Here is a 27,710-nt window from a genome sequence, read left to right as displayed (position 1 = left end):
TGTGTCATGCTGCAGAGTGCTATGAAAATCATAACACTGTAGGGTCTGGAAGGCCTTTAGTGTACTTCAACATGAAGGTAAGCATAGAATTCAAGAAGCCTGTTGGAGGGTGTCATATGCCATAAAGGGTTTTCCAAAACCTGGCTGAGCATCTGAACATTTTATACAGCGGTCTGTGTGTAAGGTATGAAAACATACATGCTTGCAGTTAGGTACGCAAAGCACCCCAGTGAACAGAGCCAGTTTAAACTCATATAAGCTATGTGCCTTCTTCATGCTAAACACCTTGGCAACTAGAGAACTGAGGTGGCAGGTAAACTGTAGAGTCCTTCAGGAATGGCGTGCATGTAGTTGTGTCTTTAGAGCTTGGCAGGTAGAGGAGCTTTCTGTTTTAGCCTCCAGTATGTGAATGATGTGGGATACCAATAGACTGAAGCTCTGGGAAGTTTGTGAGTTGGTTATATCTGGTTCTGATACTTACCTCCAGGCACTGAAGCAGTAAAAGGAGGGGAGGCAGAATGACAGAGAAAGCACTCGGGTATCTTAAGCAAAACACTGGCATTTCCACAGTGAATGCAGCTGCTTCCTGTATGACCAAGCCATGACCCACTTGGAACCCCAAAATGACCTTATTTACTGCATGGACAATAAACCATCTGCTATTTGATGTCAGATAGGCCACCTGAGGAAGTGTTTTGCAAATAGAGTGCCACTTGTGCAATACTTTGGCAAAGGAAAGACCCTGAGGTGAGAACAAGCTGCCTTTCGCAGTAACGATACATCTGAGGGCCTGAAGGCTCAGAGCCTTTTGGTGTCATCACAGAGCACATCTGCCTTTGTTGCTGCAAAAAAGTGTCTCTTTGGGCAATAAGATATTTGAGTTTCTAGGAGATCATAGTCTGCATTGTCTCAGAGATCAGACAGTGTGGGTTTGGACCATGAAGAGGGAGCAGACATGTGGCACTCCCATTGCTCTGTTTCCGCTCTGGGCTCTTTCCCATTGCTTATGTCAGGCTGGCTGAGCTTGGGAGCATTCTGCAGTGTGAGCTCATGTCCCAGAGCAGCAGAGCATGTTTGCTGGGATTGTTTGGGATCCTGTGACTTGAGAAGGGCCATCCAAAGGTAAATGAAGTTCCTTTCTCCCTTCTTCACTTTCTCCCAAGTGGAATATAAAGCTTTTGTCTTATTTTTAATAGTGTGTCAAGGCAAGAATGCTCTCTCAGTGATACTTATCTCAGGGAGTATTTGTCTGCTTCCTATACAGCACAAATAGAGGTCAGTATTATAGTCTTATTTAACAGCTGGGTGGAATAGTCTGTCCTGGCCAGGAGAGCGGTCCAGCCTTAAAGCTGGGAGTAGACATCTTTGATTGCCCTCATCCTATCTCATCGTGATTATCATGTGCATACAGCATTTATTGTAGGAAGGCTGGTATGATCTAATTCCTAAGAACAGGCAAAAAGTTGGATCCTGCTCCCCTGTGTATATGATTGTGTTTTTGGTAGGCTGAGCTTCCTCCTCTTCCAGCTACCCTATTAAACAGTTATACATCATGTTTGCCTGTTGTTAATACTGTTGTTCTGTAGAATGTTCTAAAAGTAATTCTTGGCTTATCCACCAGTGCCCATGGATGTGGCCATGCCAGACCTTTTTGAGCTATCCGTGTTGCATGTGTGCCAAGTTTTACATGTTGTCTGAGTTTGCTGGGGCATTATTTCATTCCAAACATCAGTGAGTCTATAAAAGAGTTTACATCAGCAGAAGCACACAGACTGCACCCATCTGACTCTGCCAGTGAAAATCCAGTAAAACACCAGGGAAATTCCTGAGCTGATGTAGGATTTGTCAGCTGCCAACAGTAAAATTTGGAGCTTGCCAATTCGATGGAGATTCACAGCTCTTCAGCTGGAAAAGCTGTGGACACTGCAAGAAGCCAACACAGGGGGCTACCTCGTAAGAAAAGAGAGAGCTTCCTTCTGTTTTCCATGTGCAGGCATCTAGAAGGCTTCAGATCTGCTGCTTCTCTAGAGGAGTGTGGTTTGTGATGTGGTTCTAAACAAACCTGAGCTCACCCTGTTTCTCTCTTGTCACATGAAATCCTTCAGAAAGGCTCCTGCACATCCTGCTTTCAGCTGGGTGGCTCCTTTAATCTACAAAGTTCAAAAGCAACTTAAATTGTTTTCTACTTCCAACAGGAGTCCTCCCATTACTTCTGTTACCTCACATGATCCAGGGCCTATGCATAAGCCTGCAAACCGTATTTTTCCTTAGAGTGCGTAAGGGAGGACTATGAGACAGGTGGTGAGGAACTTACAAGAACAAGTGGTGATAGGACAAGGGAGAATGGCTTAAAACTGAAAGAGGGTAGATTTAGGTTATTAGGAAGAATTAGATATTAGGCAGAAGCTCTTCCCTGTGAGGGTGCTGAGGCGCTGGCACAGGGTGCCCAGAGAAGCTGTGGCTGCCCCATCCCTGGCAGTGTTCAAGGCCAGGTTGGATGGAGTTTGGAGCAAGCTGCTCTAGTGGAAGGAGGTTGGAACTGGATGAGCTTTAAGGTCCCTTCCAACCCAAACCATGCTGTGATTGTATTTTTGAGTAGGGTCAAGCAGGAGAAATGGTCTAGTGCCTACGGTCCTGTGCCACAACAGCTGGGCAGGAGGAGGAAGGAGCTGAGCTGTCTACTTAGGTTTTCTCTCTGTGGAGGATTTCCAGCAATGCCTGCTCTGAGACTTTATTTATGGGGAAAGGACAAAAAAATGCATCTGATGCTGCCAGAGGAAAAGACTGCAGCACTTCCATGCTATTTTTGAGTGCTGTTTGCTCAATGCTGTATTCTTCCAGTATTTAAGGTATTGATTTAAATCATCATTGCCTGGAACACTTGGTGTTTAATGTCCTGTGGCATATAATCCAAACTTACCCTGGCTAGCATAGAAAACAGAGATGGAGCTAAACTAATAGTTCCTGATAGAGTGTCAAAATCCTGTCTGAGCACCTCCTGATTCAGTGGTGATCAAGTTTGCATTTTGGCCTATTGTGCTGCCTAGATTCAAACACTCTTGTTTAGACCAGACTGAGCAGAGCAGTGGCCTTACAACCTTATTTTATCTTTCCTACTTTGTAAAATGCAGTCTGTCCTCAGATACATCAGAGACACATCACTGACTTCTGCTGAGAGAAGAATAATCTCCAAGTAGTTTGTGCATCTGCTTTCCTACAGTGCTACTTTCCAAGTGCCTTCTGGCACAGTTTCCATACCAAGAGCCTTGCAGTGGTTGATGCAAATAAAGAGCCCCTGAGCTCTGGCTATTTCTACCCCCGGCGACCATCTGATGAAGATGGTCTCCTCATCGTGTTTTCTAAATTGAAAAAGCATTACTTTGATCCTAGTACCTTTTTCCCTGATGATCTTTAGGTGTATCATTAGAAATAATTAGAGCCTTCAGCTCTTTCCGTCATGGTTACCTGCTTTCTTCCCCTGGCAAAGCTAATGTTCATTCCAACACTGCTTGAGACAAGAGTGATTTGGTCACATGGATCAAATTTATACAATGATATCAATTCATATTAAAGAGAAGACTAACATCCCAGTTATTCATGTGAATTGTCTCCATAAAGTCTTACATGGGCATCCAACTGGCAGAAAAGAAAGGAAAATCAGGAATAACCTGCAGAGCCTGCTGCTGAGCCCTGTGTTTGCTTGAGCTGCAATCTCAGCGTCACTGAGGAGTATCACTGCATTCAGAGCTGGTTAAGGCTTTTCAGGACAAATCTTTTCTCCAGATGGATGTTTCCAGACTCTCATTGATCTGTCATGAGGCTTTTTTCCCCCCTCTACTCTTTTTAACTGCAGGTTTATGGAATTTTATTAAGTGCAATAGCTACATCATTGTCTGTCTTTCAGATTTATCTATGGCCCAGCCTTTCCTAATTCAAATTTAGTATATTTATGTCTGAATTCTTCTGTTTTACAGCCAGATCCTATTGTTACCATGCCCCATCAGGAACAGAACTTGATACACTTAGTTCAGTGAGCTGTGTCTTTGAAAAGGTCTGCAGTAAAATAAGTTCTGGGATCTCTTGTCTGAGAGATCTTAATATCTGTCTGCCTACAGCTGCCTTAACAGTCAAGACTAGGTATATAGGAATAATAAAAGTAGACCCTGATTCAGTCATTTGCCTTGAGAGAGTATAATGCTGTAATCATATATTCATGTTTAGGTATTTAAATCCAATGTTTAGGTATTTAAATCAGGAGTATCCCTGAAGTCAACGGTGTGATTACAGAAAGTGTCAGTGAGCATATTCCAGTCCCATCCCCATGCAATAGTCCCATTGATTTTACTCCCCTCTCATCAACTATTTTGATACAAATATATTGATTGAATAAATATAGGGGAACAGAAGGAAGCCTGACATTGAACTGTGCTATCATGAAATTGCTCGTTCAGAGTGACATAAAAATGTGTCTCTCTTTGTTTTAAAGAAGAAAAAAGAGCTATTTGCTATTGATGAAAGATTAGTTTGGTAGATTTATTAGAAGAATAAGAGGGATATAAACAGGTAAGATGAGTTTCCCCACCAACATTGAGGAGAGAATCTGTTACCCTGTATTTTTGCCTGTTTCAGATTCAACCAGTTACTGTCAGACTTAGTTGTGATTTTGAGATACTCATTCAGAAGGATAATGGAGTGAGTGACCCTATTTCAGAGGCCAGTTAAACTACAGTCAATGTGTATCTGTTGACTAAAATTAACTGTTCACTGGCAGTGCTGCTCCTGACCTTAGGCAGGATTATGGATTTGCTGAGCCCATACTTAATAGTTGCAATATATTGAATAACCTGCCCAGATTTCAGAATTGAGAAGATGTGATTTAACAGGAGTCAGTAGCTTTATCACACTTGTGGTGAGCAGCTTTCACCTTCCTGCTCTTTATGGTGACATCTCAGCACGTATTACAGTAACATAGCCACAAAAAACCAGAAATACTTAGAAATTGCTGGCTCTTTAACAGTCAGAGCCTGTGCTAGTGGGTCTCCTTCTACATAGTGCTCCTGGTGTCCTAACTGAAAGACTGAAGAGATATCCAGGATGCGATGTTTGTGTTTATTACTCTGTGTGTGTGTCCATGCATGCTCTGAACACCACAGCACTGGCTGTGTGAAGTTTAAAGTCCTGTTCAAGTCAATAGGTAACAGTCAATAGTTATGTTTGGGCTTCTGGTAATGCTCCTGCCTTTATTTTGCATCATCTATTGAAGTGTTTTCAAGTCTCTTAATTTTCTGAATTGCTCATTTCTTATATAGTTCAAAGACCATAGTGACAGGACAAGGGGCAATGGATTTAAACTGAAACAGGGCAAGTTCAAGTTAGATATAAGGAAGAAGTTCTTTACTGTGAGTGTGGTGAGGCACTGGCACAGGTTGCCCAAAGAAGTGGTAAATGCTCCATCCCTGTGGATGTGGCCTCCATCAGTGTTCAAGGCCAGGTTGGACAGAGCTTTGGGCAACATGGTCTGGTGTGAGGCATCTCTGCCCATGGCAAGGGCTTGGAACTGGATGATCTTAAGGCCCTTTCCAACCCAAACCATTCTGTGATTCTATGATTGCAAAATCAGAATGTGAGGAATAACCTTGGCAGTATTGAAGGGAATTAATTGCAAACCCTGAAGATCAAATCCATCCAAGTGTAACTGCTGAAGCTGGCAATGCCGTCTACTCTGAATTAGTTTTTTCCCCGCCTCTGTCTTTTATTTTGTTGTATAAGCAACCACTGCTCAATTACTTTTAAACTCTGCTATCTCACACCTGGGACAGACCAGCCTTTCTTCCCCATTACTGGCTGTAAGCAATTTGTAGTGTTGTTGGGGTGTTTCCAAAGTAGCCTGTATCTTCTGATCTTGCTCTATTGGAGCAGGGGTGTGGTACAAACATAGATTATTTAAATTCTCTGCAAAGTATCAAGGAGAAGAATCTCCCTGTAGATGGGACTGAACAGCTTAGAGCAGACTTTATGGAGAGTAAAAGAGACCACCTTCCTCTGCCAGCCTTGGCACACAGGGAAAATTACAGGTTAAAAAAGAGCATATGTAGATATATGTGAAACCACACACCAAACAGTCAGGCTCTCAGGCTGTCTAGAAACCTTCCTGCTGCTTATACACTGATTTCCATGGACAATGGTTAAGGATGGTCTTAGAAGTCTTCAATGCCACAGATACATAGGAGACAGGTCACCTGAGAGATTACCAGTTTCACGTGGTCCTGGACAACCTACTGTAGCTGACCCTGGTTTCAAGCAAGGAGGTTTGGACTAAGCAGCCTCCAGGGCTGCGTTTCAACCTTAGCTGGTCTGTGGTTCTAATTACAGTATTTGTCTCTTAAAGTTGTTTTACCTGTGTCAGCATGGTAACTTCCCAGTCATTGATAGGTATCTACCTGGCTGTGCAGGTAGACAGCAGGCAGCAGCTGGTCCTTACCACCTACCTAGAGAAGTAATAAGGCATTTGACAGTCTTTGTCCTCTCAATTACAAAACACTGGTTTGAAAACCACTTTCTGCTTTCATAGGTACTTTACAGTAGACCTCAGTGCTTGCTGGAAATCCCCAGAAAGACTGTCTTTGACATAAGCCATTTCTGGTGAATGTTTCAAACTTAAACAGGGGAAGTTTAGATTGGATATAAGGAAGAAATTCTTTACTGAGAGGGTGGTGAGGCACTGGAATGGGTTGTCCTGGGAGGTTGTGAATACTCCATCCCTGGCAGTGTTCAAGGCCAGGTTGGATGAGGCCTTGGGTGACATGGTTTAGTGTGAAGTGTCCCTGCCCATGGCAGGGAGGTTGGAACTGGATGATCTTAAGGTCCTTTCCAACCCTAACTATTCTATGATTCTATGATTCTATTTGTAAACATGCCTCAAAACTACATAGATGAGTTTTGGCTGTCTGGTTTAGCAATGAAGAGATGACAGCCATTGTGCATATATGTGTGTGTGCTACCACCCTGCAATTATTACAACTACAGCTATAGTAATTACTGTAACTACTGTAAAGATGTCCATGTTAAGTTCTTGGCTCCTGCTCTTAAGATTCCATATGTTCAGATAAAAAAGAGGGTGCAAGAAAATGAAAGCCTGGCAACTTAGCTGCCAGGGCTGGTGCCAACAGGAATCTTCAGTGCCTGTAGGCGCCCTGTGTTGTGTATTGTTTGTAGTCTGCTGTTTCAAAAGAAGACAACTGAACAGCAAGCTGGCATCAAAAATTAAGGAAAAATCATCCAGGGAAACTTAAAATAAAACTGTTACGGCATGTGTTGCTAAAAGGCATTGTGAAAACACAGAAATCAGTAAGACAAGGTCTCCTGGCTTCTTTTTCAACCTTTTGGACAGTAAAAATTGTAGAGCACTGAGCAAGTGTCTCAATTTCTCTACTTGATTCTTGCTGGTTTGCTGTCATTTAAGATTATCCTTTCTCCATTTTTCCTAGTCATAGATCTTTAAAGGCAGTATCATGATACCAACATAGTGTTCTTGTAACCAAGTAAAGAGCAGTAACTCTGTGGAGGGGGGGTTCTGAGCATATTGCAAGTGATGGTGGTTACAAGCCACCAGGTTGCTTCGTTTTCAGTAATTGCTGCTTCCAATTGAAGTTAATATTATTTCCTATTGGACTAAATTACAGCCGTTCACTTGCAGAACTTGCCTGTTTCCTGAGGAAGGAGTTAGCTGATGCTTTAACAAAGGCCACACCAAATAAAGGTACAATTCTAAGCTGTTGCTGTGCAGCAGCCAGGACTGGCAGCTTGGTGGGGTTTTCACTCGTACTGTTCTTGACATCTTTGCAGCAGAGAACTTAGAGTTGAACTCTGCTGAAGAGTAAATGTTTCTGGGTATAATTTATGATAATAGCAACAATCATTCTTTCTCTTTGACCTTATGGATATTAGAAACTAAGCTTTCCCTGGGGTAATCCTAGATTGGTACGTCTCTGCTTTGTTTCCTTTTTAAAGGAGACCCTGCTATTTTGCACTTCCTTGTCTTATGACTGAATGTACTGCCATGACCTGGTGGTCACTTATGAAGCTAACTGCACTGTTTTCATCACATGTTTTTGCAGTAAATGCTGAACTGACTGTTTTAAAAAGCATGTCTGCTCTGCAAGACAAATCCTATTCAAATGAGTTACATGTCTGAGCTGATTCAGCCCTGGCTCGTGGATTCTTCTAAGGCTAAACAACCTTGTGTTGATTCTATGCATGCTGGTTTAACGTGTTTGCTTAGAGAGGAAAGAGACTAAGCTGTGTTTACAGCTTATCATTGTAAATCTGGAGTAGTGCTGCTGAAAGGTGTAGTTTCAGTCTGGAGTCAGCTACAGGGAACTTGAATTCCACTGAAGAGTTTGTACCCGAAGTTCTTCCATGGAATAGAACATGTATCATAATGGCTAGAGAGAGAAGGGGGGGGGGAGACAGAAGCTGCAAGTTTTTATCCTAGGCTTGCTGGAGAACTCTCTGGTACTGTAAGGAATTCACTTGGCCATTCCTCACCTCTTCAGACACGCAAAAGATCCTTCCAGAGAAAACTGTTGTTCTTCTGAGACAGGTACTTCAGTATTGGTAGGCTTTCTCAGCAGGAAAGGATGAGCTGTCCATGATGCAGTATTAAAAGATAGTTAAGCTAGTTGAGAAGATTATGAGCACATTAGTCATGTTATAATTTCATTCTAATATAACCTGTGTTATATATGGATCTTGCTGTAATTGCATTGCTTCCAGCATCGAGACTGTGTGATTAGGAGTTACCTCTGTGGAGCACTGCCCTGTGCCAGGAAGTCAGCGCTCAGTTCCCTCTTGTGCCTGCCAGATTCTTCAGGAAGGATCTCTCCAAAGACTTGGTGCATTAGAACAGCACAGAAACATATGTTCCTTAAATGACTTTCCATCTGGGCATTCCATTCTTCCTTATTCAAGAAGTTACAATAGTTTAATTAACTGTTTTAGTCTGCTAAACTGTGTTGTGACACTAAATATGCTTAAGGGTAAGTGGCCAAGCTCAATCTGCCTGTACACGTAGAAAGGGCATTCACCCCAGTGTACGCTGTGTACTTCTTTATTCACATAGTTGGGGCCCAGAAGTACCTCCTGTGAAGAATGGCAAATGAAGGCTAGTTTATTTCTCAAGTAATTTTGTTTCTTCACCTTTTTTTGAGGTAAAAACTGTGGGAAGAGGTGTTTCTCAAGTTTTGTATATATTTTAGTGGTTACTCTTCCTTTGTGTTTGGAAAGCAGAGCAGAGGGTGTTGATAGAAAGGTTTATTCAAGCAACAGGTAATGAAGTTAAAACTTAAACAGGGGAAGTTTAGATTGGATATAAGGAAGAAGATCTTTACTGTAAGGGTGGTGAGGCACTGGAATAGGTTGCCCAGGGAGGTTGTGAATCCTCCATCCTTGGTGGTGTTCAAGTCCAGGTTGGATGAGGCCTTGGGTGGCATGGTTTAGTGTGAGGTGTCCCTGCCCATGGCAGGGAGGTTGGAACTGGATGGTCTTAAGGTCCTTTCCAACCTTAACAGTTCTATGATTCTGTAAGTGTAGAGCTGATGTAAACTTTGAATAGCATTTTTCAACAAGCTGAAAAAGAATAATTATGCACATTGCACTTGGGGTTAGAATTGATGTATGTCTAATTGTCACTTCTAACATATCCATCAATGCTTCTGTAGTTTTAGATCTGCTTTCTGGCAGCAGAATTGTAATGGGGCTGAAAAGCAAAAATAACCTTGTAATTTGGTATTGGAAACAAAACTTATTAATGTTGTCATGCTAGTCATAAGCTGGAGCTTGCAATTCCTCTGTGTTCCTGTAGTAACCACAAGGCTGCACCCTCTGCAATGGTCAAAATGAACCAGGTTGGACCTAGAATCATAGAAGAGTTAGGGTTGGAAAGGACCTTAAGATCATCTAGTTGCAACCCCCCTGCCATGGGCAGGGACACCTCCCACTAAACCAACCTGTTACAAGGATAGGTATAACTGTGTATAAGAAAACTCCATTCCCTTACCCCCTATTAGTTTTATCTGATCTATTAATAGAAGATTAAATGAATGTATTAATTTAAGTGCACTTTTTAGAGAGAGAGATGGGGAAACAGATAACCTTGATATTGAGAGTTGGATGACAGTTGGGTTTTTTTATCTACCTCCTAGCCTGTACTGCAGATGTCATGGGTATAAACCAACACTGGCAGTGTTTTATTCAGCTCTTTGCAAACTCAGCATAAAATCTGCAACTCTCTAGTTCAGAATAGATGGGATGTAAAGCTTTGGTAGTGTGACAAGTTGCCTCCTGTTTGTGCTGGTAGTCTTGGCAACTGCATGCATGGTGGTGTCAAGATTTGAAGGTAAGTGCCTTTACATATCTTGCAAGGTTGTTGTTTGTGAAGATTCCCTTTACTTCTCATGTAGAAATAACTGTGTTCTGAGGAATGCTTGAAGTTACCTGCTAGATTCTGCAATGCATATGTGGATAACATTGTCCTTCTGGAGATAGTGGGAGAGCACTTGAGCCGGCTTTGTGAGCTGACAGTGTTTGAAAGACTTGAGACCATGAAATCATGAGTTCACGATATTTTATCGGCTATGCCTATTGTCTACAGCACATAAATTTATTATAAGAGGAGCTCTACAACTCTGGCCATAGATCTATAGACCTTTTCCTGAAAGAAAGCAACATAGTTCTTGTAGCTCAGTAGAGATGTCAGGAGGCTACTAATACCTGAGGTGGTAAAATCTTCTTAGCTTGACTTTACATGTGTCTGCATTGTTCTTGCCTAGACCAAACTGTTATCTGCTGAAAAATCTCCTGCAGGTATACATATTTTATATATATAACACGCTATTACATGAAATTCATACACTGTAACAGTCAAAGCAGGAGGCTGTTCAGCAGCAGTGTTGGCAGATCCAAGGAACAGTGCTGAAAGCAGGAATTTGTGGCATCTGAGAAGCACTGCAGCTCCAAATGTTGAAATTCAATGCATTAATGCTCTAAATTTGGGATATTTGGAAACTGAAGGAACTTGAGCCTGACCAATCAAGTCTACCTATCAGACTCCCATAGTTAGGCAGTTACGTCTACCATTTGTCATGCTGTTTAGGTTCATTGATATGACCATAAAAATCACAGTGATAGAAGCATAAAAAGAGTTTGAAATTGGGAATATTAAACACAAAACTGAATAGTGAGGGGATTTCTAGGCTGGCATAGAAGGACTGACTTCACAATTATTGTTTTCTTTAAGTTCAGGACACTTCTATTGCTTATATTTCTTATATCTATTCAGTTACATGGCATTTAATTTAATTAAGGCAAAATGAAAACATATAACTCATTGTGCTTTCCAGTATAAAAACAGAAACACATTCATTCACCACTGGTACCAAACATCTTTGGATGAAACAGACCTCTCTTTCCATTCCTGCACAGCAACTCTTCAATATTTTAAGACAAGAATTGAGGAACAAAACAGAGGCATCTTGAATATAGGTGAAATATGTTCATTGAGCAGCTTGCCGTTAGGTCAAAGTGATGTTCTCTTGCAAAATAATAGCTTTAAAAATGCACACTGTCAACTATTTCGTTCAGCAGTGGTTTTACTACTCCTCCTTATCTTTCATTAGTGACAGATCTTGGGTGTCTTACCTAATACTGGCTTAGAGAGAAGGCTACTGCCTGTTCATTCACAAATGCTACACCTGTGGGCTTGATTCCCTTCTATTCAAGAACATTTTAGCTGGTTTGTGAGACTTTCTGTGATTGTAGTATAGCAGCAAGAACCTGGGCTGGATAATTACACTATTGGGTGGAGTGGGTACCACACATTACATTATTGTGCTCAAGAGAGCTCCAAAATAAGTTTGTTTCATCTGCATGTATTGGTGTGTTCCTCATGCCTTCATGCTAAATTAGTTTCTCAAACTTCTCAGACTCCAGGAATGTGAAAAGCCAAAAAATTACTTAGATTTTCATTGAGAAAACACATCAGCAATCAGGTGAGACCAGCGATACATTAAGGCCATGCTCACAGTAGTGTGACATGGCACAGAAGTATAACATAAGTCAAGCCATTAGAAAAATGGAAGTTTCATCAACTTTTAGTCCTGAAAATGAAAGTATCTTCTTCCAACCTTGACATTTTAGCCTCTATTTTGTCTTTTATAATTTCTCTTTGAAATACTAATTAGGTTTCAGCTTGTGCTGTGAGCAGGAAACTTTTCCCTATTTATTCCCTTTGTTTTGGTGAGGATTATCTCCGTTCAGCTGAACAAACTTTTCCAGTTACAATTAATTAAACAGTTTTCAGCATTCCAGCACTGCACCAAAATATTTCTCTTTGTGGCTCTTTGTTCCTACAGTTGTATCTCAGGAGCTTCAGGCGATGCTCTGCCTGCAGGATTTTACAACTGGGCCCTGAAAATCAGTTCTGTGATTGAATCTGGCACATTGGTTTTGGCTGGAGAATCAGCATATGTTTTTAACATATGCATGTTGGCAAATCAGATTGAAGTCATAAGTAAGAGGTCTGTTATCTCAATCCTCCGAGTGCTTTTTGGAGTGAAGTATAATGGGAGGAGTCTCAGCACTGGATAGTGAAGAACTGCGCAGACCCCAGATAAATCTGCTTGCGGATAGCAGTGGGTTGTTTTAGATTGCCAGTGTAGCTGCTGGAATGAACCATAGGAGGTACTTCTTGTTTTTATTGCCCATAGGATCAAGACTAATCCAAGAATAGCAGACAACCAGTTCTGGCTCTCTGCCCATGTTTATCTCTGCCTATCACATATTGTGCTGCTACAGGCTCATTTATTTAATGCATGTAGTTTGTATTCATGTCCTGCTCCAGAATGTACCAGTGTTTTCCTTCACAGCAGGAATTGTCGTGCGTGGCAAGGTTTCCTCAGTCTGCCTCCTTGGGAGGGTCCTGGGAAATAAAACATGGAACAAAACATGCCAGCCATTGATTATTTTCTGTTAGACAATGATGCTAATTTAGGGAAAAAAGTAGTAATATTTACAACAAGGACACAAAAGGACTTCAGATTTTCCATGTCAGTTGATTTTGAAGAAAATCCAAGAGCTTGAGGCAGTTTGTGACCTGTCTGTAACTTGGCACAAGCACATTTGGGCTTTTAGAAAGGTAAATTGTTTAAGTAAAAATGACAGACAGCAGTTTCTGAGGGGTGTGCAGATGCAGAGTGTCTTTTCTGCAGGCCTGGGCAGCTGAGGGGCAGCAGAGATGTGCCACCTTCTCTGTGAGGGTGCTGAGGCACTGGCACAGGGTGCCCAGAGAAGCTGTGGCTGCCTCATCCCTGGCAGTGTTCAAGGCCAGGCTGGACACAGGGGCTTGGAGCAAGCTGCTCTAGTGGAAGGGGTCCCTGCCCATGGCAGGGGTTGGAGCTGGATGAGCTTTAAGGGCCTTTCCAAACCAAGCCATTCTGTGACCTTGTCCTTAAAGCACTTGTGCTTACAAAATGGAAGGCTTGCAAACCAGTGTAGTCACCTTTTTACAGGAGCAGAGAAAGGCTGCACCTGGCCAGAACCACTGTCCGGTGGTGGGAAGAGCCCATACGTTAGTGATGGTGTGAGGATGTGGCTGGTGAGAGACCAGAGATTTGAGACCCAGGTCCTTTGGAGATCTGTATAATTGACCTCTGCAAGTCTGGTGGTACAATCTTGACAGGCATAAGTCACTGGCAAGCGCTCTTTTCTGTGTCTAATTCAGCAGATGTAACAGCAAGTCAGACCTCATAGTTGCATCTGGTCTTGGAAGCGATATAAACATACAGCTGTGTATTAACTGAGGTCAAGACTGCAGTTAGATCCAGAGTCATGCAGGAGTATTTCATCTCCTGGGTTGTTTGCAGTAGTTTTCAGCTTATGGAGAACATTGCGGTGTTGGGAGGAGCAAGAAGAGCACGATCCGTGGTTTCCCTTCCTCCGTGTTTCCTCTGTGGAGGTGGCTACTCACAGTACCCATCAGGGATCAAACAGCTCTGGGAGCATCTGGGGAAGGCAGATGAAGTCAATCACATCTTTGACCACACAACTATGACCATATGGTTGTAGTTAAAACTATCGTGTATATCTGACTCTTATCATCAACTATATACAATTAAAGTTGGTTTTAATTATTTTCCATCTGTCCAGAAATCAAGAGTTCCCTTTGCCACAGCTACAGATGTTACAAATATGTGTTTCTATGTGAGACACATGGCACATTCCAGAGCAGCACAAGTACTTGTTTTCAGCCTGAAAATGGAATCTTTTCCCTGTTGTTGAAACAAAGTTTGTAAAATGTGATTGTCATAAATAAACCACAGACTTGAGGGTCTTTTTTTAAGACTCATAGTGAGTTCCTGATGATTACTTCATGGGTTGTTTTAGTGAGCTTGAATTTAGCTTTGATTTGTAATGAACATGAAGTAAAACCTGTCTGATGCTGCACCGTACTTCTAAGTATGGTTTGCAGACAAGGGTGGAAAGGGTGCTATTTCTCTCTGTGGTTACTAAATGCCAGTTCTAGATTTAAACTATTCTTGTCCTGTTTTATATTCTCTAAGCAGAGGAAACTGTGAAGGCAGATTCAGTGCAGAAAGGATCCCTATAAATACAACATTATCCAGATGTTTCTCATTCTATTAGTGTCTGAAGGATAAGTCCTAAACTGGAAGCTAGTGTCATGGCACATCCAAGCCAAGACCTTAGTAACTTGATAATGATCCACTAAAACTTGAGAACTCTTATCTTGTAAGATGTGAGCCAGCCATTTTTTTCAGGGGAAGACTTTCTTTTAGGGCCAGTTGGCTGAGATTCCCGCTTCCTTTTCTGAGAAGATCTGGGACTTTCTACTTTGAGAGACGTGGCATTTGTTGAGATGATCCTTGAATGAGATCCAGCTTGGTAATTCCTATCTTTTCTCTGTAAGTGTGGAAGGTTTTTCAAATCCACTAAAGTATTTTGAATCTGAAAGGAATGACAGCAAACCGAAGCTGGGTGTGTTTTGGAGCAAAGATTTTGTGTTGCTTCTAAATCATCATTTCTGTTGTTATTTTGTTCACATATAACTACATACTCAGAGATTTTCTTTCCTCCCTGCAAGAAGGGTTTAGTGTTTGAGACTCCAAATTGTAAATACGCCACTCTTTTCCACACCATCATGGCATGGTTTAGGTTTTGGATACTCTGTCTTGCCTCAGAGTCTTTTCCTTTCTCCAATTCATGAGACTTCACTCTGTTTTCTTTCTGACTCTTTTGCTATCCTTGGCATTTTTCCATCTTGGTGTGACATTTAAATAGCGCATCTTCTTCTAGCCACTCTCCTACTTGATTCACTTTCTTGTTGCAGATTACTCTTATTCGCGCCATTTTTCCCCCATATAGTTCTGCTCATTGCATGTGGGTTTCCCAAGACTCCAAACTAGGAGCCTTGAAAAGCTCTGAGAAAGCCTGCTTGGCTTACTCAGCAATGTGGCAATTGCTCCCAGCATCTCTGCTAGTCACATCACTCTCTTCTGTATGTGCAAAGGTACAGTCTTCTTGTTTCAAGCTTGTTCCCCTAAAACAATGAAAGAGAGAACAGGTAAGACTAGTCTGTAATATTTTATAGCTGTCCTTAACTCGCTTTGTGTAAGTGACTTTGAGCTCTATCATCTTAGAGTAAAATGAGACTGAGCCACAGAGTTTGGTTCCATCATTAAGCTCAAATGTTAGCTCACTGCACTGCACTGAAAGCCCTTCTTCTTCCAGTCCCTTGCAAAAACCTCAATGATCTCTAAATATTTGGGATTCTTCTCTGCATGTAGCCTCTGTGCAGCTTCAGTGAATCAAATACAGGGGAGTTATCATGGTCTACCCTACTCTGACCATAGGTATGCTGATGTTTACATGTTTTGCAATGCAGAAATTTGCATGCGTTTAAAATGTTAGCAGAGGCTTACAGAGCAGTTGTCACAGAAGAAGGGAACACAAAGCTGTTCAGTCATTTAGAATACTATGGGACAGGCTGGGTGGAGACTGTGCGTGTGTTTCAGGACCAGCTCAGACTGCTAAGAAGGAGACAAAGTTTGTCATTCTCACCTGCTTCCATTAGGACACTATTTTCTTTCCTACTTTAGAAGAAGGAGATTCTTGTTTAGAAGAACAAGATGTTTGTTTCTTGATGTTGCTGTCGCTGTTGGCTCCCTCTTTGTTTTGCTTATAGCAAAGCAGGAGGTGATGAAAAATAGCATAGCAGAGGAGGAGAAGAGAGGTGGCTGCAGGGAAAACATCTCCTCCTTTCTTCAGCAACCTTGTCACTGGACCTTCCTGGGGTATTCCAGCATCCCTTTCCTAGGGATGCCGGAGGAAGGAGGTTGGTAACATGGTTCTTTCTTCTGGGAAGACTTACTACTGTTTTACATCTGAGATAGCAGGTCTTCCTCACCTTTGAAGGTCCTGCTCCATGTGGATTTTCCTGGCATTCAATGTAGAGGAAGGATGACATAATTTTCCGACTCCTCTGGAGCTCTTTCCTTGTTGCATGCAATTAACATCCCTCTGCCAAAAATGTCTTGGTCCCAGTGCTCTTAAAAATCCTCAGAGGAGCCCACTTTGGGAACTAGTTTCTTCATGATGCATGAGTCATAGAATTCCAGGTTGAATCTCAAGGTCCATTTTCTTGGCAAAAGCATGCTCTAGACAAAATGGCCCGGCACCCTGTCCAGCCGAATCTTAAAATATCCAGTGTTGGGGAATCCAACGGAATTCCAAGGGCTGATTGTTCTTATTGTGAAAAATTTTCCTTTTGTGTCCAATTCAAAATGTCCCCAAGAGTAACTTGCACCATGAGTGAACACTGACATCCCACAGCTTCTCCTCAAGGACTGCTGCACATGATCTCCACATGCTGGTCATGTCCTTGGCCATTCTAATCAAATGACTGTAGTAAATTGTCCAGGAAAAAAGTTACAACTTGCTGTAAATTCTCTGCCAAGTGCTGCTTGACATCCTTCTTGGTTATGTCTAAGGAAAACAATGTGTTTCACTTCAAATGAGGGGGAAAAGCCCACAATAAAGTCCATTCTTTCCCAAAGCACATCTCACCCAGCTCCAGCCTGATCTCCTTGGGAATGGAGCGGCTGTCAGATTCTAAATGGAGAAAATTCAAAGAACCTACGGATAAAATATTGACAGCACATGATGGTATCAGACATTGCTGTAATTCTTTACAAGGTTGTAGTAGGTGAGCAGCATCTGTTTTACTTTCCACTGCTGTGTGTACTTCCCCAGTTTACATGGGGCATCACTTGAAGACAACATCATGGCCAGGAACTGAACAATACAGACAGTATTGTGTCCCTGATGAGCTGCTGCAGCCAGTATGACAGTTTGCCAGGGCTGGATCACTTCATGTGCAGAATTTAATGAGCTGCCAAATGCTTCTAAATGTCAGAAAGTCCAGAGGAAAATGCCCAGTATAGAACATGGAACAGACAGAAATTAATTCTTTAGCTTGCAGCATCTCCCAGTTAATTTCCCATGAAGATTTCTCCCTTTCCCCTCCTCCAGTGTGTTTCAGACTGTGAAATGATCAGTCTTTCCCTAGAGGCAGAGAACTGCCCAGGTTAAGGGCCACAGAGCTGCCAATTGTCTTTACTTTCTAGAAAAGGAATAATTGCATTTATTTTCTTACTGCAGTGTGACCCAGTGTTGGCATTTCATTCAGTTGAACTGCATGTCTCGAGAATACTGCTTATGTGATCTGGTGTCCATGAGCAAAGTAAGATAGAGCTGTTGTACCCACAAGTGAGTCCACAGTATGAAGAAAGGAAATAGCTGGTTAAAAGGAGAAATTGAACTCTTTATAGTCACTCCTGATTGAATAATGATTTATCCAACTTGAGCAGCAATGTGAGTGTTGGGATTTGGATGGATGAGGATAGCAGTAAGAGGAAAACATCTTTCCTGTCATTACTTTTTGCAGTCCAAAGCCTGCTCTCCTTTGGGCACAGGGTGGTCACTGGGCAGTCTGTTTTGCTATGAGTTTTATGGCCTTCGGAAAAATCTGTTGAGATTAAAAAGGATGAACAAACCAACCAAATCTTTCTCTTTCCCATTCCTCCCAAACCAGGTTTTCCACATTCAAGGTCTGCTTGTGCATGGAAGCCATTTATAGCCCTGGCACATGTGGATTCTTTACAGAATGGAAATTTCTCCATGTTAGGTGTTATTTCTGGTGCAGACTCAATGGTATTTGCTGTTGGCTGACCACAGTCTCTTGCTGCCCAGTGCCGGGTGTAACAGTTACTAAGGTTTGACTGGATCCACATAGTTCTCTGGCCAACAGTGTTCCCACCATGAAAGTGGCAGGGAAGCTGTGATGTGGCCTAAATAGCTTATCTACCACAAAAGGTGGTAGATACAATCACTTGTAAGATGAGCTTTTCCATTGCTCCTGAGCTGTTCACCCCACATGACTATTTAATTCTGGTGCTTTTAGCCTACCTGTCTGTCCTCACCACACCTAGGGAGCTTTGAAACCTGTACTAGAGGCTCTGCTGAGTACATAGAAAATCGAGACGACTAATTTAGGCTCCTCCCTTAAGTACCTGAGTTTAAAAGGGTGTAAATGCCTCCTCTGTAGGCCAAGATAAGGGTTGAAGTTCTCTGGAACATACTGCTGCAAGGCATCTCCCAAATGCCTGTTGATGATCGCTGCTTTTCCCTCAGGGAAGTTGGTCAACTTTGAATTGGCTGTTCTGGAATGATTCATCCCAGCCCATGTGTCCAGGACAAGGCAGAAAGCCTAAATGGGTCAGGAAATTCAAGCTGGACTTCCAGAAAGTCTTCCAACTGACAAAACTACTGGGTCATTTTCAAGAGGGACTTTTTACAAGGGCATGTAGTGATAGGATAAGGGGGAATGGTTTTAAACTGAAAGAGGGGAGATTTAGATTAGACATTGGGAAGAAATCTTTTGCTGTGAGGGTGGTGGGACACTGGCACAGGTTACCCAGAGAAGCTATGGCTGCCCCGTCCCTGGCAGTGTTCAAGGCCAGATTGGATGGGAATTGGAGCAACCTGGTCTAATGGAAGGTGTCCCTGCCTGTGGCAGGGGGTTAGAACTGCATTTTCTGTAAGATCCCTTCCAACTCTAACCGTTCTATGATTGGCAATTCAGGATGGCTCAGACGCTTAAGAAGATCTCTGATTTTGTAGCTGCTGCTTTGTTACTGGTAGGAAAAGAAGGAGTAGAGGGACAAATAGTGCATGTGTGTGTAAAGCAATAATGGTGTTGTTTTAGAGTGTACCTTGCAACTGACAAAATGGAAACAGATGGCAAATATTGTACAGAGTGGAGTTATTACACCCTGAAGGATGCTCGAAGTCATACAAGGAGAGTTCAGCTTGCAAATCCCATTATTGATAAATGGTTCTTAACAGTGTTTACTCTTACTGTGCTCGCCTATGTGCACAGAGGCACACACATACACAGCTTTCAAAATGCCTTTCATGGGAGCAGCTGCTTTCATTAATACCAAAATCATTTTATAGTTTTTGGTATGTGTCTTTCTCTGAACTCTGGAAAGGAATTGGTACCTTTTCCCCTCAGTTATTTGCTCTTGGATGCTTAAATGAAAAGGGATTTTTTTTCCAGCATTAATAAATTCATTACTGGAAATGAGAAGGGTATTTTCAATTACAGCTACATTTCTGAGCCTTTCACCAGGGTGACAGGCATCCTTGGGGAAAACTCAAGCAAATAATCCATCCCTCTGGCTGTATATTGAGAGGATGGATGAGATGTGTTGTGTATGAGAGTATTATGCTACCCATATCTTCATGTCTAATCTCAGTACTGCATTCATTCTTACAGCAGGAGTAAGGGGGTCTCTTCATAAGCTATCCCAAATGGGTATTGTAGCTATTATTATTACCTTATTTATATTCCTTTGTTGCCTTGCAACACTTCCTATTGAGTAAAACCTCACTTTGTTGGATGCTGTACAAATTAGAAACTTGGTTTTCTACAAACAGCTTACAATTTAAATAATGTACATTTATTCTTATGCAGCGATGTCTCTGTGTTAGCTGTTATCTCTTTAATTCTACTCATTCCTTCCCAGCAAAACGGTTCACATTAAAACACAGCTGCATCAGTTCTGCTGCAGTCTGGGGGATCACAAATGGAGACCTGAGCTCTGCATGTAGGAAATATAGGATGTAAAAAGCCATCCAGTAGTGGTAATGTAACATAATGATCAATGGAGGTAGCACTGAATTAGCCTGGCTTAAGTGAAGTTTCAAACAAGTGTTACTAAACAAGCAGTGGAGCAGCCTGTACGTATGGAATATTTAGAACCACAGGCACAATTATTGTATAAGCTGCATCCAAACCAAAGCATTGGTCACTTGAGCTAGAAGGGCCTGACCTATACCTACTAATAGTAGAAGCAGGTCCCTTATATTCAGTCCAGCCCTGTTTCCCACATGTATTGCATGAAACCAGCATGTCCTGGCATGACCCCATTTGGGGTTAGAAGCAGTTCAACTAACCAAGGCTGAGCAGTTCCAGTTCCTTACACCTGCTGTGACCTGCCAGTCTTGCTGAGTGGACAGGGTTTGCCCCTGCAGGTGGGCTTTAGCTGTGCCAGCCTCCCACAAGCATGCGCAGGAAATGATCAAGCGTGCAACGTACCAGGCCAAGATTAACTATACTGGATTTTTTCCTTGTTTGCACAGACCCTTCATGCTTCTGCCACCGCTGATGGAGTGGATGAGAGTGGCCATCACCTACGCTGAGCACCGACGCAGTTTAACTGTGGACAGTGATGATATCAGGCAGACAGCCAGACTGCTGTTACCTGGACTGGACTGTGAGCCCCGGCAGCTGAAGTATGTGCTTTATAAGCAGCTAAAGTAATTGTAACTTCATACAATATTCTTTTTCTTGCTGTATTTCACAGGAGCCAGATCTTGTCATACTGTACAGGCAATACATGTTTCACCTTTTAGTCCTCCAAGAGATAAAGGAACTTTGGCCAAACACTGCAGCTGGGGTAGAAAGATTTTGTCTTGCCAAAAGAATGAGACAGAGAAGGATTGAAATGCAAGTGTTTGGACTTTTATGCCTCAGTCTTAATTCATAGAACCATAGAATGATTTGGGTTGGAAAGGACCTTAAGATCATCTAGTTCCAACCCCCTGCCATGAGCAAGGGCACCTCACACTAGACTATGTAATTGCAAGATGATTCTTTGCTTTTTGAGATACCTCGATGAAAAGTATCAGTACCTTTTAAAACCTTCCCCTCACGTCTACATTGAACAGGGATTTATAATTAGCTTGGCTCATTAGCACATCATAGGTATTTTATTCAGGTTTGTAGTTGCTGTCATTAGCACTGGTTTTATTATCAGGGTTACCTCTTGAACTTCAGCACGAGGTAAGTTCTTGTTTCTTGCATGAATTTTATCCCCTCTATACCTTTGGGTTAAATGAGTGGGTGGGACACTTAATAAGAATAAATAATACTTTTATCATGCTCTTAAGTGATGAAATGATCACCTGAAAAGATAAAAATACACCATTCTCTTAGAATTACTTTTCATGAACAAAAAAAGCAACAAGAGGCTTTCAATCAGGAGTCCTGGATCTGGTTTTGTTGCTTTTCACCTTGCCTTCTGGCAGCCACAAAGTCTCTTGCTTTTTTCTACATCTCTGTCTGATTTGTGAGTTGGAGGCTAGTACTTATTACCCACAAAACCTGATGTGGAGCTGAATTAGCTGGTGAGTATGGTGGTGCAATTACATGACTGAACCTTTTATCAGCTGCGCTGACTCCTAGCTTCATTCTCAGCTCTCAGTTCCTGCCTTTCTCCTGAGACATGGTACCTGACAGACTGAGAGTGCTGCCAGTCCTGTAAAAGTGAAGTTAAGCAGGTGATCCTCAGCAGTTATTTGGCTCCAGACTGGAAGGGAGCAGCTGAACTTGGACATATTCCTGGAAGACTTTTCTTCTCCCTTTTCCCTGCCAGTGTACGTGTGCTTTGTGTCAGTTGAAGCACAGGCTACTCTGGCTTATGTGTGGATGGTAGGTGCTAGTGTAGGCAACTTTATATGGGCTCAACTAATTTTACAGATGTGCCTAATGCTTGCCAAAACCTCTGAAGTTCTTCGATGAACAGCATTGCAGAAGACTAACCTGATCACGAATACTTCCAGTCAGCTTCACAGGTTCTCTTTCAGTCTCTCCTTTAAAAAGGCTTTTGATTTCAAAACTAATCCAAACCTTTCACTTCAAAGGCATCCCACTCTCTCTGCACTGTTTTTCTGTGCACTTTAACATACAAAGCAGTTTTATAGATCATAAAATACAAACAAAAAAGAGGACAGAGGTTTGGGTGTTTGATTTTGCTCCTGATGTGAGCTAGAAGGAAACATTTAGAGACGGCCTTTGTGAAAATTGAGGTCATCTCAGTAGCTTAAAATTAAAGCCATAATGACATGTCTATGAAATGAAGCTCTCAGTAGAAACCCAGGAAGTCCAAAATAATGTCAGCAGTAAATAAAAGTGAAAAGCAGGTACAAAGGTATAAAATATCTCAAGCTATGTGGGATATTCAGGCATAATTCCATTGGGTTGTTACAGATTAGCAGTACTGGCCCAGGGAAGGAGTATGTTAAAGGTTTCTATCTGGTTTCTTACTGTCACAGAAAAAATGGCAATTCTATAAGAAAACCAAGATCCTTCACACCTTTTACCTCAACAGTCTGTTCCTCCATAGGGATGCATGCAGTGGGCATTCCCTGCAGGTGAAATAACCTCTGCTTTAAAGTAGCACATACCATCTTCGTAGTAGAGGACAAAAATCAAAGTTAAGCTTGACCAGGTCTTTGTTCGGAACCAACTCGGCTGAGTTTTGTTTTCAGAGGTCTAAGGATGTTCCTTGATGTGTGGTATGAGAGGAAGAGCATGACAGGTTTAAACTAACAGAAAAAACCCATGAGGAGAGAGCAGTGCCCATTATATGATCATTTAAAGCAGTCATTTGTAGCCAGCCATTACAGCACATGCAGGGGAAAAGGAAATCTTGGCACTGAAGCCATGTTTACCCCGGCTTGCTGTGTGACTCCAGGAAAACTACATGTTGTTTTTCCTCATGGTGCACACACTAAAAGTCACATAATGATAGTTCCTTGCAGTGGTGATGCATCAGGTAGGGTATGTTGACATCCCTGAAAGAGAAGTGGTGCAGAATAACAAAGTGTAACTAGCATAACCTGAAATTCAGACCTCTCGTATCTGTCCTGTGACACAGACTGCTTGTGTCTTAGTGGATGAAGCTTTCTAATAAGATGCTCTCAGTTTTTGCCTGTCAGACTGTTTATAAACATCTTCAGTACTCACCTGTAACTAGTTAAATTATAATATAAGTGAGGAAATGGTAGGTTGTAGAGAACTGTGTTTCATTTCCATCTACTTAAATATAAATGTTGGGATTTTAATAGAAGTTGTTATCACACAGTGGGTTTTTTATTATTATTTACTCACTGCAGGCTAAATTTCAATCACTCACTACCAGTAGTTATAGTTGTAGTTACTACTTGTGAAACCCAAAGAGCACATCAGGCTTCTGCTCCCTCTTCAAGCTATCCGTTCCCAAACTAAGACCTCAGCTCCCTTTCCCTGCTCTCTGGGCTCTGCCTCTCAGATGTGTCCCTGTCCACCACCTTCAGCTCTTCAGTTCATGCCCCGGACACAGCTGGGTGTATGTAAGAGCTGCATTGTGGACAAGTGCAGGAGCACAGGCTTCACTGTAGGAAGCGTGCAAGAGTTTGCCTCTCTTCTCCACAGGGTAACAACTCACACATGGAAAACCTGTTGTGGCTACAACTGCTGCACAGCAGTTGTGTGTATGTGAGCTCTCTCCCCTGCTCTTGTAGGATGCTGTATCTTTCATCACGCTTTAAAAGAAAAAGATGTGCATCTATCATAGAGGAGCATCCTGTCAAGCTACCTCTGCACAACATCATGTGTATACAGTGACTTCTGCATGGGCTGAGCCTGCAGATCCCCTAGGAATGATGTTCAAAAATTATGACTTTAAATTCATTACCTGAGCTGGCCTCCTGGCAGCTCTACACCAAGGACTACAACAACTTTTCACCGGGTCTCTCTGACAGCTCTGTGCTGCTCTTTTGTTCTGTTTGCTCTGCAGAGCTCATGGGGGAATTGTCCTCCTACCACTTTTGCTCCAACAGTGCCTGTAAATAGCTCTGGATGGAATCATGCCTGTTGGAAAAATAGAAACAATGTGCAAAGACAGGTACCTCCCTTCAAAACTTATTTTCTGAGGTTCACTGGATTTCAAGTGAAGTCATTTTATTTCACTTTTTTCCTCAGATTCTTCTTCTCCTTCTTCTTATATAAAAAATCATTGCATCATATTCTACATAATATTGCAGCATCATGATCCTGTATCAATTACTTTAGTAGAATAAGATCATTAATCTACTAGCCTAGCTCTAGGATTTATATCTGTCTGGCATTAAGCCTTTAACCTTACTGTCCTCTTGTGCGCTGTACTTTAGGTGCCCTAAGCTCGTATCTGGGTGCTTTAGAGATCTTGTCTTCTGTACTCAGCTGCCTCAAAGGCACATTTAATTTGCAGATGTATCTCCAAAGAGCCAGTGACTTCAGGACTGTCACTTTGCTTCCCTGCTGACAGTTCCCCAAACTGTACCCTCATGTAGTTCCTTTCTGAAAGCAGCTGCGGTGAGATGCTGGTTTCCCCCGTCCAATGTGACCGATCACCAGCTGTGGAGGGATCTTTGTTAACTCAGCATGTTGTTCATAGCATCTGCTCACCATTTGTTACCCACCATCAATGCAAGTTCAGAAGCATTAAAGAAATGACCAGCTGAATTAAAATGTGAATAAGATTCATCCTGAATCTTCTTCATGAAGCGATGAGTGTTGTACTTATCTGACAGGCTGCACAAAGTTTCCAGAAGAGGTTGGCCTCGTTGAAAGCATCTCAGTTTTCAAAGGAACTTGGCAGGCTGATATCTCACTCACTGAGAGTTTGCACAAGAGCCTACATTGAAAACCAGACAACTAGTAGAGAAGGCATTCCCCCCAAAATAACATCAAAGGGCTGACCACATCAATGCCCAGCTGAGATAGGAAACACCTCCAATTTGGCAATGTTTCTTCACTAGAGGAGATACACTTGCAGGGTTGGAATTCAGAAGACTCTGAGCAGATAAGGAGAGGACTTACAGTAATCCCTGGGCTCCTTCCAAATGAGATAAAGGTCCTTTGATAGTCATCTGAGGGATAAGGGTTTAGTAGAGCCTCATAGAAATGTTAAGACACTTCCTTTTATTGAGGCGTTGGAAAAGAGTTGAGAATGTTCCACTACCTAAATTTGATTTTGATATCATATTTTTTTATTCTGGTTATTTTTTTCCAGAAAAGAATAAGGATTGATACCTTCTTTCAGAAATGTCTCTTATTGCAAAATAATAGCTAGTCTGTTAGGCAGACAGCATCACTGTTTCACCCTAGCACTATACTGGTATTTTATTAGATATGCTTTCTCTCCACCTCTTTATCTTCCTTTACAATATGTTCTTGTATATGTTTGATGGATTATCCTATAACAAGCAGGGAAATACAAATATGATGCCCAAAATATATACAGCTCATTATTTAAAACAAATGGGGTTTTGGTGGGTTTTTTGAGAGAACAGAACTAAGGAAACCTGATTGCTGCAGGTTTTGCTTCCTATCACACTGGTCCCACCACATTAACCTCACTGTTTCAGTAAGCCTGGATGGTGGTGCCTGGTATGGTATGGGCGTATTCCAGCACCCCATTCCTGTTTTCTTGGATAAGATGTAGCAGTAGCAATGCCTTGATCCAGAACTACCCTTGTAGTGTGGGGCTGGGTGGAAAATACCACTCTTGGCAAGGAATAAGAACTTCCTGTCTTTCCTTGGAGAAAAGCACCAAGGAGGTTTCTTTACTTGGACACCCTTTTAATTACATTTTTTTTCCAGTGCTTACATGAACTTACTGTCTCTAAACTAACTAAAACTTCCATCTCCAATGTGAGTGAAGTTAGCCAGATTGCTAAGAAATGATGACACAGCGGGTAAGGCAATAGGTAAAGCCGTGGAAATTCATAGCCTGATTTCTGTAGGAGATGGGGCTAAAAATAAGAGAAGAAATCCAGAAAAGATTTTGTCTTCCACAGACCTGAATGCTGCTTTAGTTCCTTCCGAAGACTGGATGCTAAGGCTGCTACTGAAAAATTCCAGCAGGATCTGGGTTTCCGAATGCTAAACTGCGGAAGGACGGATCTGATCAACCAAGCCATCGATGCACTGGGACCTGATGGGGTGAACACCATGGATGATCAGGTATGACATATAACAACACACTTGCACAGATTCTCTGCATGAACAAATGGCATGTTCCTTTCCACGTGGCAAATCAATACACACGATCCTGTTAGTTGCCTTTCCAAGGCTTTTCTAATTCTAGCTTGTGTTTTAGTCTGAAAATAACAATAAAATGACCCCCAAACTGCACCCACCACCCTCACACCACCCCCAAGAAGCCCATCAAAGCCCAGAGGGAGTTGTTTATCAGCTGGAATGCAGGTCTGTTCCTCGGATAGCGTGTCTCAGACACTGACAGAAGACAGGTTAATACACAGGCTGCAAAGTCTGGTGTTGCCTTAATGCTAATGTCAAAACAAAGTGGTGTTTGCCAGTGACACTCTCTTCTGGTTCAACAGCCCAAATTCACTCTGGGTCAGTGATGAGCAACCAAAAGGTGTTACTGGCTGATGGCTTTCAGGCTGTCTGTGCAAAGTGAGTTACATGTGTCAGTACAATCCAACATACAACAGCACTGAGAACCCCAGTGGCATTGGTATCAGTCAGTAGTAGCTTTGTTGAAAGTCCATCATGCTGATGTGTCTGTTATTTGATTTTTTCCCTGTTTCCTGCTCAGCTACACTGTACCATAGGGATTTGGTAGTCTGGGGAGTCTTTAGCTGCTTCTGCTTGTGCTGTCAGTCCCATCAAGTAACAGCAGAGCCTGTTCTCTGGGGCATCATTCAATGCATGGCATTAGCTTTTGATTTAAGGAAAACTCCAACCTCCCCCAAATAAACACTCATTATGGCTGTCACAGCAACGGGAATGGGCTGTCATGTCTCAGAAACAACAGGATATTTAGCAGTAGGAAGGATTTATGTTCAAGTAGAGAGGTTTTCTCGTAGACAGCATTTACTGCAGCAGCATTTCAGATTGAATTCTGAAGCTGGCACATCTTCCATGGTGCTTTCCACAATCCTGCAGTTTTAAAGTGTGACTATACACACACACACAAGCAGAAACTACTGCACAAGTTATATCAAGGTATATAGTTGCCTTATTTACACGTTCAACATAAGAAGCTTTGTGGTCACAGAGGTGGGGTGTCACATCATAGGTGCCTTTGATAATGACTTTATTAAAATGACAGAGGTGGCAGATTTATACTTGGAAGGTTTGCCACTTACTTCCTGTATGGTTTTTTCCCCCCATAAGTTTTTGCAGTTCCTGTTTTTGTCACCCTGAGGCTTTTTGTTCTCTTAAAGCATTTTATTTTGCATTG

General features: G+C 42.1%; 1 protein-coding gene across 1 annotated transcript in view; it reads left to right on the top strand.

Annotated features, from left to right (window-relative positions):
* ABTB2 (ankyrin repeat and BTB domain containing 2) overlaps positions 1–27,710 on the top strand; it is a gene marked incomplete at both ends in the record, with an annotated part of 135,603 nt that overhangs the window by 92,735 nt on the left and 15,158 nt on the right. Inside the window, 2 exons of the mRNA XM_080618119.1 lie at positions 20,776–20,928; positions 26,299–26,464. Coding sequence (XP_080474245.1) covers positions 20,776–20,928; positions 26,299–26,464 — 319 coding nt within the window. The remainder of the gene's footprint in view (positions 1–20,775; positions 20,929–26,298; positions 26,465–27,710) is intronic.

The sequence above is a fragment of the Psittacula echo genome, assembly GCF_963264785.1.
Source record: "Psittacula echo genome assembly, chromosome: 5".
Taxonomy (NCBI): Eukaryota; Metazoa; Chordata; class Aves; order Psittaciformes; family Psittacidae; genus Psittacula; species Psittacula echo.
The sequence above is the reverse complement of the archived record's forward strand: the minus strand, read 5'-3'. Positions and strand labels throughout refer to the sequence as shown.